Source organism: Mytilus californianus, unplaced genomic scaffold (genome assembly GCF_021869535.1).
Source record: "Mytilus californianus isolate M0D057914Y unplaced genomic scaffold, xbMytCali1.0.p SCAF_5, whole genome shotgun sequence".
Classification (NCBI taxonomy): Eukaryota; Metazoa; Mollusca; class Bivalvia; order Mytilida; family Mytilidae; genus Mytilus; species Mytilus californianus.
Genome location: NW_026262701.1, coordinates 100,426,510 through 100,443,983, shown reverse-complemented (window position 1 = coordinate 100,443,983; position 17,474 = coordinate 100,426,510). Strand labels below are relative to the sequence as shown.

Below are 17,474 nucleotides of genomic sequence, written 5' to 3'. Positions count from 1 at the left end.
TTCACACCTTTGCAAAATGCATTGTTTTTAGCTTGAAAACTGTACAGAATAATATACAACATGTGGATAGACAGGAGTTCAACTTTTTCATCACAAGGGGATAAAAAAAATACCACAAACATCTCTCCACTACTAATAGCAGTGACGCTAGGGGGAATTACAATGCACTTCAATCAGTCTGTTCATGAGGAGCCTCTTCTAACACTTCGTTACCCCTGTTATATATAGAAATACTTCTGATTCATGTTTGATAGGAATATCTATAGATCTCAGACTACATCCATTGCATCTACATTATAAAGGGAATATCTATCTATTAATTAACTCCAAGACAATATCAGTCTAGAAATATCTGTACTGTTATACATCTGGTGATGTACAGTGATTCCAAAATTCTCACCAGACATTGGAGATACACATATAGGCTCAAATAATTACTCAGCCTTTATGGTTTACTTGAAATAACCTTGTCTACTGGATTTAAATGTAAATTTATTTTTTTGTGGACATTGGTCTAGTACTGAACCAATTTTTTTTACCTTGTTTCACAAAATGTTGTACCACTTGTCCCACTTATGACTAGTCATGAAACCAATAATCAGTGGTCGTAAATCATAAGATGTTTTTTCAACCCAGGACTGACCTTTAAAATGACTGTCTTGTATACCCTTTTGTAATTTGTTGTTAAATTTTGCTTCTGTAACCATCATTTTCAACAGTTCAAGCAACTATTTTTTTGACATGTTAGGAAAAATATTTGACAGTGTCATGTGACTGGTGTTCACCATTTAGGAAAAGAAATTTAATTCTGCCCAAGTTTTGAACACAATGCCCTATATAAGTAAAGGATAAGGAAGTTCTATGGTATCATGTAGCCAAGAATTTTTTTTAAAATTCCATTCATGTTAATCATATTTCATATCTTAGGATTGTTGGCTAATGAAACCAGAAGTTTTTCAAAAGTAACACAAAAGGAACCTTGTTCAACATTTTCCGAATTTATTCTGTATACTTCAAGTTTAGATGTGTATCAGGGATCTACTACAACACAGTTACCTTGTCTTCATATCAGATGTATGTGCAAATAAACTGAGAAAAAGGTCAAAGTTTATGATGTTGACTTATGCATTAAAAGAATCTCTATTCATATTGTAATAAATTACACCTATAGCACTTTTGATAAGGTGTACAGAAATACATCATCCTTTGTAAACATCTTAGTTGGCAAAGAATAAAGATATAGGTCATGGTGACCTGTTTTGAGCAGTACAAAGGTATGGAGACTTGCTTGTAAAATAGGGTTATACCTGAATGTCATCACTTTTCAAGGGTCCAGGGAAATACACAAGAGCATTATATATTAGTTCAACAGAATTTTATCATTGGAAATAGCGTCTTCAATGACCTAGGCCAAAGTACTCCACCATTCAATCTGTGTAAAATCTGGCAGATGGTCATTGCCTGACTACAGAAGAATGTTGATTACATTCTGACCACAATACAACATTTATTTAATAAGTTACTACATTCATAGATTGTACAATTAAACTGATCATTCGTGATCTTGTGGGGCTATAATGGATTTTACTGAATACCACCATCAAAGACATGATTATGACTTAAGAATCCTCTCTCAATAAATTCAAACATGTATAAAATGTCAAGTTGACCTGCGTTATAACAAACTATAACAAAACATAATCATTTTTCACAAGGTTAAGGAGGGTAACTATCACTTATTTTCAGTTTCTTAAAATTTGCAAAATCCATCACCTGTCACCTGAATAATACAGAAAAAGGAGTTCCTATATTCCCTCACTTTACATTATAATTATTTAAAAGTATTTGAGAAAACTTGTGTTTTTTATAAACTAGGGTCAATAATGATCCAGCTGTTAAGAAGTATCATATGTTTTCATATTCAAGACAAATTGTTCACCTCTGTGTAAGGTCAACCAACCCTATTCATCATATGACATATATTTCTGAAGAGAACATAGCTGAGTTATAATATGTATACAAGTAGAAGATTTAGACCTACAAAACACATCAATAAATTTACATTCCAAACATAAATTTTACACCTTTATAAGACATGGGGCACCTGTTTAATGAGAGGTATGGCTCTTGACTGATGTGTAGAATATAACTTCTCTTATGACACAAAGTACACTATTGCCATAAAATAGGGGAGTGACCCATGGATTTCGTATGTTAATAAAAACAAACTATTAAAGAAAATTTGTATATTTTTAAAAGTCTGAAAAATTTACATAAATTACTTTTTGTATTTTAAATGCTGGAATTCTGGCAAAATGACCTAATTAATGAGTTATTAAATGATTTAATCTTACCTGAGTTGTCATATTGTACTATACATCCGATCTCATACAAAATATAAAACTGATTAAACGACCTTCACCCTCTCCTTTACACAAAATGATTCACCAACTTTACTCTTCATTCATAGTACTCCTTGGCACACTAAACCCAGGAAAAATATAAAATTGATCAGGAAATAATCAAGTCTAGTCAACCCTAATATGGATGCTAAAACTGAGTCAGCTAGGAATGGAAAGTATTGATGTTCTGTCAGAATTCAACACCTTCATTCAATATCTCAAGGCTAATTGTTCCATAGAAAAATGACTTAATTTTCAATAGACAGGATCAATGTAACATGAATCCTAAGGGGTTTTGCTCATTCAGGCAAATAATCATTAAATTATATCCACTTTCTGGCTGTAAATACAAATTACTACAACCAATCTATTACACAAATGTAGCAAGATAAAATAAACCTTTCACCATTGTTCACAGCCAATAATAACATTGTATGGGTAAATGGTTGGTACAAAGAAACAGAATAAATATAACTGACTAATGAGAATCCCATATGTTCATGTGTGATGTAAAAAAATGCATCTACAAGTCCAATAGCATTTTCAAGGCATTCAAAATAAATATACATATATATATATTTCATAATTTGTCAGGTGCAGATCCAGGATTTTTGAAAGGGGGCAAAATTGGATAAAAGCGAATAAAAACATTCGAGCGGAGCAAGGTAAAACAATTTTTGAACAATTTTATAAAATTTATATATTTTCCTATCAAAGGGGGCCAGTGCCCTCTACTATTCCACCTGGAATTTGCCACTGTTTATACATTTCAATTTCACTTTGATTATATTACAGTGTACTGAAGTTCATAAAATCTTTTTTCAAGTATTTTCAAATCAAACAACAGGACTCATGCATATCTTTCTTTAGGGGAGGTCCTTCATTCAGGACATCATATTTTTGTTTTATTGTGGGCCTCAGCTATCATGCATGTCATCAATTTTTAGTAGTGGAAGCCCGTCTTAAATTTCAGACCAGTTCTCAAATCACAACCTTTTGAAAGAAGAATCTCTTTTTCTCTCACAATGTAAATAGTATCATACAAGGAAAAATGTTTATTCTTTGTTATAGCTTAAAGCTAGTACCCGTGACTCCATGAGGGACTTGAGGGTGTTAGTCCAATTGGGTGTCTCTCGTTTACACCCAAGATATTATGGTTCATGCAAAAGGATAGATTTCAATAATTTAGGAGAGGGGTCTTTCACAATTTGATCTTATTTTATGGTAAAGCATGATAATTGCAACATATCCAATTACAGTTAATGACATCTTGGTGTAAGTAAATCTATGATTATTTGTAAAATGTTATACCCTTTTCCTCTCATCAAAGCTATTATAGTCATTTTAGAGGATATAAGAATAAAACAAGTTCTACCTGTTGTCAATGAAGCATGAAATGTAGGTAAGCAGCGAAGATGGTAATGAACTGCCATTGATACATCCCAATACCAAGTCAAAGTCTTTAGGAGGTACACAAAATACTCGGGTTTATGAAATGTAGATAAGATAAAAATACTTGGATTGGATTCTCACTCTAATAAATATGGCAATATGCAAAAGATTAAAAGATTCGAAATGTAGGGAAATTATTTTTTTTAACAGAAGTATCCTTTCCATGCTGTTGTACGGCCTTGGATGCATTCCAAATTGCATAACAATTGAGGCAAACCATAACCATCTGTAGTGTGAAATGTATGTTAGAGTGACCAATACTTGGGGAGGCTTAAATGTATATACCCTTGTCTAGATTTATGTACTTTCATCTCAAATTATATGAAAAAATACACCTGAAATACAACTGTTAATGTAGTTAAATATGCATTCAAATGAAATATACAAAGAGGTCATATGACCCATAATTCATGGTTGACTGCAAGTCTGAAAAGAGGATTCCAACAATAAGTCAGTAAAGGTGTATATCCAAAAACAGATCATTCGTTGTATGTAAAGCTTTATAAAATAAAAGAAGAATATGTCTGAGGACATGAATGCCCCCCCTCAAGCTACCTTTTCAAATGAAAATGGAACGGAAAGGAGGAAAGACAGACGGTCAAGGGTAACACTTAATGCCCCCTTTGCCTTGCGGCAGGGGCATTAAAAAGAAATCATGGGATGCTTGCCAATGAAACAACTATCACCAGCGACCAAATGATATAGATGCAAACATAGATTGTTTAATTATCTCTCCTTTTTCTATATCTTAATTGGCTGATTATCTCCCCTTGTTCTATATCTTAATATGTGTTATGGGCCAGCTTTTGGATATTTAGTGTTTTAGCAGAATGATCCAACTTTACAAACAGGTTGTTTTCCACAGCAACAACTGGTATACATGTGACATTTTGGGTTACACAGCTGAATAATTTGTATATGAGTAAAAGGATGTAGAATTAACATCGACAAGAAAACACACTTTAAGTAGTGGTGAATGTCCATATCAAGTTGGTCATCTGGTGCAAAAAGTGTTAATTTTGATCCATTGTATCATGTTTTGTAATTATTTTTGTCTTTGGAAAAATTACTTAGTTTTCAACTGGACAAATGGTGAAAAATCCACATACAACTCCATAATACACCTTATCGCTATTTGGAAATCTGCACTGCTTGACCCGAGAATCTGCGCAGCTTGAACTATTGACATCATACAACAATCTCTTTTCCATTGTGGCGTCAGTTATTATCTATTGTGACGTCAAACTTTACGGGAAACTTTGTGATGTCCAGCAATGGCAGACAAATAGCGATAAGGTGTATTAGCAGGTGCACAATTTCAATATGTGTGCAATCTTTCTTTTAGTTTCAGGGATCTGGGTTGAAAACTGTATGATAAGTAGATTACACAAAACTGGTACAATGTTTTTCAAATTTTGCGGAAAAATGACCCAGTTCCCATGTCCAGAAAAATATGAATAAAAATCCCTAAACAATTATTTGGTAGCAGGAACACAACTTTAACACTTGTCCAAAATTTTTGATAAGTTTCAGGGATCTAGGTTGAAAACCGTAGGAGTTGATTACACCAAACTGGTATCCATGTTTTGTAAATTTTGACGAAAAATGACTGAAGTTTATAAGTCTAAAGAATTCTCGAACAATCTACAAAAGCAGGTGCACAACTTAAGCATATATGTGCTGTCTTTGATTACACAATTTAGGTATCCACTTTTTCCTGTTCAATCACCCATCCATTTGCCCAACATCACCATAGTATAAGCTTGTTTTGACCTTAGTCCAACATGATCAACAAAAAGGCATTGCTTAAGTTTTAATTAATTATTTATTGATACACTGACCTTTTTTTTCTTTTAGGTCAAAGGGCAGTAACTCTGTTAATTAAAAAATATCCAGTGAGAGGATCTATATATATCATTTCTATATAGCACCATAGCTGCTTTTTGAACAAGTGAGCAAATAATATGTTACGTGTCATGTTATTTTGGAATACAAATAAAAAAGAATTTAGAAAACTTCAATAATCTTTTGAATAAATCTAAGAAAGTTTTATAGGAGCTTTTCTTACATGAAATTGTCAGTGTGTATATACTGCACTGAACTAAATCTTTGATAACAGATTTAAACCATAAGAATCCACCATACCGGCTCTATGTTTTGATAAAGATTACTTTATACATTCTCAATAAGGTCTGGAGGAAATTTTAACATGAACTTTCGTTGAAAACTCTCAAAGGACCATTCATATCATAAAAATATCTCTTCTGCCATAAAGCTATGAAATTTATTGACAACTGTTTATCTAAAGAGTGAGGTGACTCATCTGACATATCTAGGCAACACTTAAAATACTTTTATCAAAATAACTGCACTAAAAGACATGAAATGTTAATAAGATAATAGAAAATGTCTACAATATTACTAGCAAGTGTGAGCATTGCTCACAAAGTTTGTAACCCATTTTCTCATAAGTCCTTGTTATGCAATTGGAAACCCAAAATAAAAAAACAAAAAATAATAAATTGCTTCCCCAAGCGCAGCTGGATACGACCGCAGAGGTCCAACCCTGAACATTTGGGGCAAAAATGGACACAATATTCGCGCTTGATACAGGTCTGAATTTGGATTGTAATTAAATATTTGACACATAATAGGTTTCTGACACAGAATAACTGTAGTCAAAGAACATAGAATTGGTTATATGATTTGAATTTATATTCAATGTTTTGCTTTTGTGCAATAAATACACTATGCTGTTGCGAATTGACCCCCCCCCCAAAAAAAAATTACCCCCTTTTTTTATTGCTTTTGTGCAATACACTATGCTGTTGCAAATTGACCCCCCCCCCCCCCCCCCCCCAATAATTTGTTTACCCACCCACCCCTTTTATTGGCCAAAATAAAAAAATATTTGAAGAAATTTTCTTTTTAATTTCTGAAATCTCAAATGAGAAAAAATTGTCCCTCCCCCCCCCCCCTTTTTTTTTCACCTCCCCCCCCTTTTCCAAAAAAAAAAATTTTTCCCTCAAGGTATGGTTATAATCTCAACCATAATTATTCATTTAAATACATCATAAAAGTCTTAAAGTCTTAAAATAAAAAATGGCTATAATTAATATTCCTTAATCAGCATTTTTTAATAGTAACTTCCAAAAATAAATTGACAGCTAATCACCTCAAGACAATACAACATTTCTGTATACATAATTTAAAAGCAGTGTAAGGGATGTAATCCAAACATAACCTTGTACTTTTTTTTAATTGTCCATTAACCAGGAAACCCTTGTTATTCCCCTTTTTTTTTGCCCCTAATTCCTAAATGGTTTGAGCCATAACCCCCCAAAGCCAACCCTAACCATCCCTTTGTGGTATGGAAACTTGTGGTATAATTTCAGAGAGATCCATACACCGTTCCACAAGTTATTGTCTGGAAACTAGAAAAATGCTTATTTGGGCCCCTTTTTGGCCCCTTATTCCTAAACTGTTAGGAATATAACCCCCAAAATCAATCCCAACCTTCCTTTTGTGGTTATAAACCTTGTGTTTAAATTTAATAGATTTCTATTTACATTTACTAAAGTTATTGTCCAGAAACCAAATGTCTTCAGACGATGCTGACGACGACGACGTGATACCAATATAAGACCGCATAAAAACCTAGAAGTAATGCAATCAAAGCTTTAAATACAAACTGATGCCCCCCTCCCCTCGCAAAGTACATTATTTGTTGAGGGAAAGCCCAAAAATGATTCTGATAATAGAACACTAAAAACATTATTTAGGTGCATTACATGGTTAATATTGTGAGAAAGTTTCAATAAATTCAACAAAAAAGTGAGACACAATGACCAATGAACGTGCAGATCCCCACATCACTATATATCACCTGCTTCAGAAAACCAGGTATAACAAAATGTGTCCATAGGATACCTCATGATCTGCTTGGACTTTCATATTTCTGTCTAAGTGACCACAAGTTCTAGGTCAAAACCTTTTATCTATTATTGAAGACCATCTCAAGATGTCTTTCTTGGTTTTTTTGTATTTTTTGTTTGGGATTTTCTTAATGTTTACTCTACATCACCACTTGATGATACTCTAAACATATTGGATGCAAATCAACAATAGCTTAATTTTAAGATTTAGTTTGTATAACTAGATAACTAATCTGGTTGAAGATGAACAACATTTTATTACTAGTTGTCCAGCATACAATAATGATAGGGAGATATTTTTCAAGGAGATAAACTGTATCTGTCCCAATTTTATAGATCTTTCAAATGAGGCAAAATTTGTTTGGTTATTTACTAATGAAAATTTGTCTATACTTAAATATTTAGGGAGCTATATTATTACATGTCTAGATGTTAGACGAAATGTTAATTAATGTATGTAATAACAATGATAATTGTAATGATTTTACAGTTCTGATCCTGCCTGGAATTAAATGTATGTGATTTTTTATAGAATGAAGATAATAACATCTGTCTGAACTTTTTAATGTTTCATTTTAATATATAAAAATGTTTTTCTGTTACAAATCATGACGTATTGTTTTATGTGTACATGTTATGCTGCCCATCAAGGGCCCTTGATTGGAATAATAAATATTCTTATTCTTATTCTTATTCTATAACCATTGACCTCAGGCCATGAGAATTCAATTGGAAGGGATTTCTTGGATGGGTCCAGCAAGAAGAAGATATATGTATAACTGCATCATGTTGATGAGTATAAAGAAATTTACATGTGTACATTGTAATAAATGTCAGAAAGAATTTACCTGAGCTAGTATTAAAAACAAAGAGAAAATATATGATAACTCTGGTGAAGTGCGATTATCAGTAATATGCACAAGGAAACTAATTCTCCAGACTGAAAGATTGTTATAGGTCAGTGAATATTGAGCTAGACTTAAAGGCATTGTTTCTTGTCTGCAAAACACAATTCCCATGCAAACAAATCAAAAGTTTTCATTCAATAAATTCCTAATCTGTTACACAATTTCTATTATCCTTGGTTCAATCAACAGTATTACATATTGAATACTTAGGCCAGTATTTATATAGGCATGATAGTCATACTATAGACTCTCATAAAAGGACAATAACATAAATAGAGAAAGTGCATAACAAACATGTGCATAAGGACATCAAAGTGTCAGTCAAACTGAAATTTTGGAGTAAGTCTTGGGACGAAGGGATTTATATAATGTACATGATGATGGGAAACTGTCAATACCAAGCTGGTTTTCAACCACACATCGTACCTCCATAGTATGCTCATACTGTTGTCTTTCTTTTGTCATCTGTAGTTCCAGTAGATGTGAAGCATCATTTGTTTGAATGTAACTAAATGATTTTGGTAAAACCTGACAATGAAGTAGATTCCAGTAATATTTTAACATCTACAATCATTTAAATATATTGGTGATAGGGGGTCACTGAAATGAAGAAGAATGGAGAGAGAGAATGGTAGAAAGAAGGTTATGATGTCAAAGACTGGAAGAACTTCTGTTGATTCATTTATTTTCTTGGGTACCAATTTTTGAGGATCAAAGAAAGTTTGCATTTCCAGAGATACTTGAGTTCTGCATGTATAGGAAATTTGCATTTTGTTAGACACTTGAATTAATGGTGTACATGCAAAATCCATGACAATCTGTACTCCACAATTAATGATGAATCCACAGTGGTCAAGTCCATGATAGGTTAAGTGGTCACTGTCAAAAGGGAGAAAAGATAATCTTCATTAATCATGATTTAAGACTAATACAGAAAGGAGGAATTCAATAAAGACCATTGCATGTTGCTGTATTGGTTAGAGAAGAAGGTCAAAGATTTTGATATCAGTTACACCTTTGGACAACAGTAGCCATTATAATTGGCCATTAACAATAATCTTAAACCAATAAAGATTTATCAGATGTCTATAAACACTGAGGCTAGCTGATAATTGGTTTTGTATACTGACCACTGTGATAAGTAAACAAAGTTAGAATATACCACTGTGATAAGTAAACAAAGTTAGGTATATCTTTCCTAAAGATCTAGAAAACATCTTACACACAGCTAAGATCAAATGATTTACACCACATAAGTGTGTATCATCATTTTTTGAGCAAGCTAAAAACTGAAATATTTACAAAATTGCATTCTTAAATGACTTAAAAGGTATGAGTCACCTTTCAATTGCCCTACAACATGTGGTTTAGGGATAGTAACAATGGAATGCATTTAAATGGGATTAAATCTATAAATACTCAGTTTTCTTTTAACAATATAGTATTTGTAAACTTTTGCAGCCAAAAAAACGAAACAAGAACATAACATAACATAACATTAAATACAATTTACAATGAAATTTAAATGTATATTAAAATAACCACAGTCGGCACAGGTAAAACTGCTACTATTCATTTGATATAAGGGAGAAAACCAAAAATTGAAATAAATCTGAAGATAATTCATACCTTGGTACCCACCCTTCCCCTAAATGTATATGAAAGACATGCACAGTTTTGGTACCCACCCTCCCCCTAAATGTATATGAAAGACATGCACAGTTTTGGTACCCACCCTCCCCCTAAATGTATATGAAAGACATGCACAGTTTTGGTACCCACCCTCCCCCTAAATGTATATGAAAGACATGCACAGTTTGGACAAGACAAACGAATATACATACAGCTGGTGGACTTACTGCCGGCTTTGGTGGCAAGTCCTTAACTGAGTCTGGAGTAGAGGCCTTAACCCCTACACTAGTCATGGACCCCACACTACTAGCAGGAGAAGGAGTCTCCGATTTATCCCCATTTGTCTCATGACCATGTGGTAGTGTTGCTGCTCTTTCTACTATTGGACTTGAAGCTATAACTTTTGGTTTATCAACATCATCCTTACGAAAACTTGATTTTAGAAGTCTTGTCCTCTCTGCCACCGAAGGAGGTTTCTCTGGTAGTGGTGGAGCTGGTCCTCTACCTGTGCCTGATTGTGTCATAGGTGTACTGGCAGCCATGTTGTTTGTCAGAAGTTCATCAAAGTGGAAATTAATTACTTCAACACACTAGCAATACTCAATCCAGATGGTGAATATAGATCACAAACAATAATCAACGAAATCCTAAATTAAAACACACAAATTGTTGTGAAGTCTAATTAACTCCTAGCACATGTAAAAGTCATTAAACTTAAGACAGAGGCACCTTATACACTGCCAAAATATTCCTCCTCCTAAAAGTTTGAGGTGAAATTTAATCTCCTGCTGAGTGCAGATAAATCTACATCATACACACATAAGACTGATTGATAACAAACAGACTTTCTCTACATACACAGGATGTGTTTCCCTCAAACAGAAGTCATTTCCTCTAAACACTGCAGTGTAAACATGAGACACAAATATTGATCAATACAAAAAGGATCAGACTTTTTAAATCTTCAAAATATCTTGAAATTTATTTTATACTGTAATAAATCCTGACAATGAAGATTATTTGTGACAACATGTACGGTAAAAAAACAGTGACTGGTATTTATAAAGAGCACAGATTTTATTCATTGTTGTGTTCCAATTGTCTGATTGTTGTCCAAATTGGGCAGAGATGATTGTACTAACTATTGACAGGATCAATAATTTTGATCCACGCTTAGTGAGACGATAATTAACATTTAAATACAACAGTTAATTTGTCCTTGCACCATTGATCCAACCCTAATCTTCTGGTCTGATCATCCAAAAAACATTTATACAAGATTTTTTCCTATATTTTGTGACTTTATACCCAACACTGATGATAAAACTTGGACCTAAATAAATATGGAATATTTTGTTGGATTAAGATTTACAGACAACAGATGTTTCTTTGTGTTATATCCAGGTGTTTTATACCACCCGATCTGCTATTAATGTTGACAACGTAAAATAAACTGTTTACCGATTCTATTTATTACAATATTCAAACAATCATTCTAATTCAGAGAAAATATCTGAGGCTTAAATCTACTATTTACCAGACAGATAAGTTGAAAGGGTATATTTACAATTAAAAGGACACTTTCTACCAAAATTACACAGCATTAAGTCAATTTCCACAAAGTCCATATTTTGAACATTCTCAAGATAACTGTAGTGACTGATGTTTGTAATGATCAATGATGAATTGATGTTAACATGACAGTAGGGGTATACACATTTTCTTTACTCCTTTTGACCATAATCCCACAAAATAATGAAAAGAAACTTCTTTTACACAAAAAATAATTGGTTCTATTTTTTTTTTCCAAGAGCTCTAAATACTTCTGTTATATTTTCAATAACATTTGTACTATATCAATCACAGTGAACTTTAACATTTTAAACCCAAACCTTACCTGTTTACAAACGTCATACTATATCCTTTGAACCATGAAATTGAGGTCACTACACCCCTTTAACTGATTTGAGATAGTTTAAATCTTGATTTGTTCTTTGCTGTTACAACTTCTTCAATGATTAATCTAGAATCAGTAAAAACAATCACAACTCATTCCTCATTATCAAACTACCAAAAGCCTGAAGTTTGACAAATTACAAAAAACACTACATTACCACTGGAATATTCAAACAGGACCTAAAAATATTTTGAATCCTGATTTTGAGGGAAAGCAGTAAATTTAAAAATAGGGATTCAATTAATATTTAATTTTTATACGCCCGTTTACGGGACGTATTATGGTATACCGTTGTCCGTCTGTCCGTCCGTCCGTCTGTCCGTCTGTCCGTCCGTCGTCAACATGTCGGACATTAACTCAAAAAAGATTTAACCAATTTGCATAGAACTTTGGTGAATTGTTTATATCTATTGACGTGAGCTCCCTTTCGTTTTTTATAAATTTTAGATTTTACGTTTCCGAGTTATGGGGTTTTATTCATTAAAAAAAGGGGGATTTTCCAGTTTTCGGACAATAACTCAAAAATGCTTTCACCAACTTGCAAGAAATTGTGGTGAATTGTTTATATCTATTGACATGAGCTCTCTTTCGATTTTTATATATTTTAGATTTGACGTTTCCGAGTTACAGGGTTTTATTCATAAAATAAAATGCTTCGCTGGGCGCAGCTTGATACGACCGCAGAGGTCGAACCCTGAACAGTTGGGGCAAGTATGGACACAACATTCAAGCTTGATACAGCTCTGAATTTGGATTGTGATTAAATATTTGACACAGCATAGGTTTCTGACACAAAAAGAATGTGGTCTAAGAACTTCAATTTTTTTAATTTACCTATTATGGTCCAATGTCCAAAATCAAAATACATGGTTAGATTCAGCATATCAAATAACCCCGTATATTCAATTTTTGTTGAAATCAAACAAAGTTTAATTTTGGACCCCAACTTGGACAAACTTGAAAACTGGGCCCATAATCAAAAATCTAAACACATGTTTAGATTCAGCATATCAAAGTACCCGAAGAATTCAATTTTTGTTAAAATCAAACTAAGTTTAATTTTGGACCCTTTGGACCTTAATGTAGACAAATTTAAAAAACGGGACCCAAAATTAAAAATCTAAAAACACGGTTAGATTTGGCATATCAAAGAACCCCAATAATTCAATTTTTGATGAAATCAAACAAAGTTTAATTTTGGACCCTTTTGACCTCAATATGAACCAATTTGATAGCGGGCCCACAAATAAAAAAATCTAAATACATGGTAAGATTCAGCATATCAAAGAACCCCATATATTCAATTTTTGTTGAAATCAAACAAAGTTTAATTTTGGACCCCAATTTGGCCCAACTTGAAAACTGGGCCAAAAATCTAAATCTAAATACATGTTTAGATTCAGCATATCAAAGAACCCCATATATTCAATTTTTGTTGAAATCAAACAAAGTTTAATTTTGGACCCCAACTTGGACCAACTTGAAAACTGGTCCCATAATCAAAAATCTAAACACATGTTTAGATTCAGCATATCAAAGAACCCCAAAAATTCAATTTTTGTTAAAATCAAACTAAGTTTAATTTTGGACCCTTTGGACCTTAATGTAGACAAAAAAACAGGACCCAAAATTAAAAATCTAAATACACGGTTAGATTTTGCATATCAAAGAACCCCAATAATTCAATTTTTGATGAAATCAAACAAAGTTTAATTTTGGACCCTTTTGACCTCAATATGAACCAATTTGATAGCGGGCCCACAAATAAAAAATCTAAATACATGGTAAGATTCAGCATATCAAAGAACCCCATATATTCAATTTTTGTTGAAATCAAACAAAGTTTAATTTTGGACCCCAATTTGGACCAACTTGAAAACTGGGCCAAAAATCTAAAATCTAAATACATGTTTAGATTCAGCATATCAAAGAACCCCATATATTCAATTTTTGTTGAAATCAAAAAAAGTTTAATTTTGGACCCCAACTTGGACCAACTTGAAAACTGGGCCCATAATCAAAAATCTAAACACATGTTTAGATTCAGCATATCAAAGAACCTTAAGAATTCAATTTTTGTTAAAATCAAACTAAGTTTAATTTTGGACCCTTTGGACCTTAATGTAGACCAATTTAAAAAACGGGACCCAATATTAAAAATCTAAATACACGGTTAGATTCGGCATATCAAAGAACCCCAATAATTCAATTTTTGATGAAATCAAACAAAGTTAAATTTTGGACCCTTTGGACCTCAATGTGGACCAATTTAAAAACGGGGCCCAAAATCCAAAAACTTAATACACGGTTAGATTCAGCATATTAAAGAACCCCAAGAATTCAAGAATAAAACCCCATTGAAATTGATCAAGAAATAAGCAATTTATACGAAGTATCTTCTTTTGCACAATACTGTGCAATTGAATATTTCTTGCTATTGCGCAATACTGTACAATTGACAATTTCTTGCTATTGCGCAATATTGTGCTATTGGATATTTCTTGCTATTGCGCAATACTGTTAAATTGAAGATTTCTTGCTATTGCGCAATACTGTGCAATTGAAGATTTCTTGCTATTGTGCAATACTGTGCAATTGAAAATTTCTTGCTATTGCACAATACTTATTATATAATAATTTACACATCCTGTTTGGTGTGTATCTCCTACCATATCATTATTATTTGCTTTTAAATATAAATCAGAAATAACCAACTTAAAATGGAAAATTTTAAAAGAAAAAAAAAAGGAAAAAAAGAAAAAAAAAAAAAAAAAAAAATCCCCCCCCCCAAATTTTTTGAACACCCTTATGATTCATCACCCCCAAACTCAATCCCAGCCTTCCCTTTGTGGTATGGTACCTTGCAGTACAATTTCAGAGAGATCCATTCACTTGAACACAAGTTATTGTCTGGAAACTAGAAAAATGCTTATTTTTGGCCCCTTTTTGGCCCCCAATTCCTAAACGTTTCGGGCAATTACCCCCAAACTCAATTCCAGCTTTCCCTTTGTGATATGGAACCTTGTAGTACAATTTCAGAAATATCCAAACACTTACACACAAGTTATTGTCATGAAACTAGAAAAATGCTTGTTTTTTGCCCCTTTTTTGGCCCCTAATTCCTAAAATTTTGAGGCAATTACCCCCAAAATCAATTACAGCCTTCCCTTTGTGATATGGAACCTTGTGGTACAATGTCAGAGAGATCCATACACTTACACACAAGTTATTGTCTGAAAGTTACAAAAATGCTTATTTTTGGCCCCTTTTTGGCCCCTAATTCCTTAACTGTTGGTACCATAACCCCCAAAATCAATCCCAACCTTCCTTTCGTGGTATTGAACCTTATGGTGAAATTTCATGGAGATCCATTCACTTAAACTAAAGTTAGAGTGCGAAAACCAATGTGTCTTCGGACAAAAAGGAGGGGATTTTCCAGTTTTCAGACAATAACTCAAAAATGCTGTCAGCAATTCTCATGAAACTTTGGTGAATTGTTTATATCTATTAATATAAGCTCCCTTTACATTTTCATAAATTTCTAATATGACATTGAGAATTAATTGAACTTTATTTGTTTATAGTCTGACAACAGATTTACTAAGTATTGCGCAATGGCACAGTGTATTGCTCAACAGCAAGAAATCTTTAATTGAATATAAATTCAATTCATATAACCAATTTCAAGTTCTTTGACTACATTTATTCAAAAACCTATAATATGTCAAATATTTAATTACAATCCAAATTCAGACCAGTATCAAGCTTGAATATTGTGTCCATTTTTGCCCCAACTGTTCAGGGTTGGACCTCTGCGGGCGTATCCAGCTGCGCTCAGCGAAGCAGTTTATTTCAGTAGATAGAATCTGTTCTTTAAAGACAGAACAACAGCTTGAATGATTACAAAAACTTGCACAAAAACCTGTCTTTGTTCGTTTTTTTTTTGTGTGTCCAAGGAAGAAAATATGTGCTTCCTGTTTTGGAATTTTCATTCATTAAATTCTTTGTCTTATGTGTATTAGATACACACATGAGGACGTTAGCCCGATTGGGTGTATCTAATTTACTTCAGAATATTATAATTAAAGCAAATTGATAGTTTTAATGATTTAGAAGGGAGGTCTTTCTGCAAATTGACCTTTTTTTTATGGAAAAGCATGATAAATGCAGAATATACAATTACATTTCTTGGTTGCATACTGTAAATACATATCATGTATTTTTGTTATCATTTACTAACTTTCCTAAATTAATATATATGTTTGAACCTCCTGCACATTTTTTTAAAATTAAATATCTGTCAAACTTTGTTTATTGTCATCATATCATGCAATGTCTACAGATTTGACAGATTTGACAGCTATTTGGTGGGCTGATGGAATGCATGTCAAGCTAGATAAATTTCCTAATGACAATCTGAAGATGTGTATCAGTTACATGTAATGAAAGGTATAAATGAGCTTAATTCCACTCCAATAATTATAAGCGTGTCTCATACTGTCAGCATAATTTTTTTTATCTGCTTACCGAAATACTTAACATAATTGTTAGTATATTATATTGTAAACTACAGGTATGTCTATTTACATTTAAATTACTTATTGTTAAAGGTGTGTTTTCACTCAGTCGAGTTTATTTTCAATTTGGAATTATAGGTAATGAAGACACTTTCTAAATGAAATCTCCTTTAGATGCTTCACCTCACCATTGAAGAAAGGAGACCAAGTACGAGGTCAAGTTATCATTGTTGTCTTCTAATAATGGGTTCAGACTGTTCAGTAATTATATATATGGTATAAAAATCTTAATAAAATATAATTTCAGGCATGAACAAAATATAAATATATGTGGAAATTTTTTATTGAAACAGCAACCCATCAACCAAAATATTATACTTTTCTTTATCACAGACATCAACACTTTGTCACATATATCTATGCAATCCTGATTTCCATTGCAGCTTATCAACAGGAATGTAAGTAGACTTCAAATGCTTGAATATTCATATTATATAATTCCTACTTCCTGAAGTAATAAAAACTGACTTTTCTTAAGTTTATGATAACAGCCTTATTTTTGTCATGTTCATTGTGCATAATAGAAAAATTAGGCTTTCTGCTAGGATATTTGGTGAGTAAGAAAAATAGTTCTTTTAACCCTGTAAATCAAAAATCATTTGAATTTCATA

The 17,474-nt window shown here is 32.6% G+C and overlaps 1 protein-coding gene and 1 long non-coding RNA gene across 10 annotated transcripts in view; one reads left to right on the top strand and one right to left on the bottom strand.

The window, feature by feature from the left end:
- LOC127702195 (uncharacterized) overlaps nt 1-17,474 on the top strand; it is a 305,823-nt gene that overhangs the window by 266,556 nt on the left and 21,793 nt on the right. The window lies entirely within an intron of this gene.
- The window catches only part of LOC127702132 (septin-7-like), a 55,047-nt gene that overhangs the window by 35,386 nt on the left and 2,187 nt on the right, over nt 1-17,474 (bottom strand). For 6 of the 9 annotated variants that reach the window (XR_007982289.1, XM_052206220.1, XM_052206224.1 and 3 more), the window contains exon 1: nt 10,542-11,571. The exons of 1 other annotated variant lie outside the window; for it this stretch is intronic. Coding sequence is in view for 7 of the 8 variants with exons in the window: in XM_052206220.1 (XP_052062180.1) it covers nt 10,542-10,871 (330 nt within the window). In the remaining variant the exon portion in view is untranslated. Of the gene's footprint in view, nt 1-2,354; nt 2,504-10,541; nt 11,572-17,474 lie in introns of those variants that run through there. 2 more of the 9 variants (XM_052206223.1, XM_052206227.1) reach the window with 2 other exon arrangements.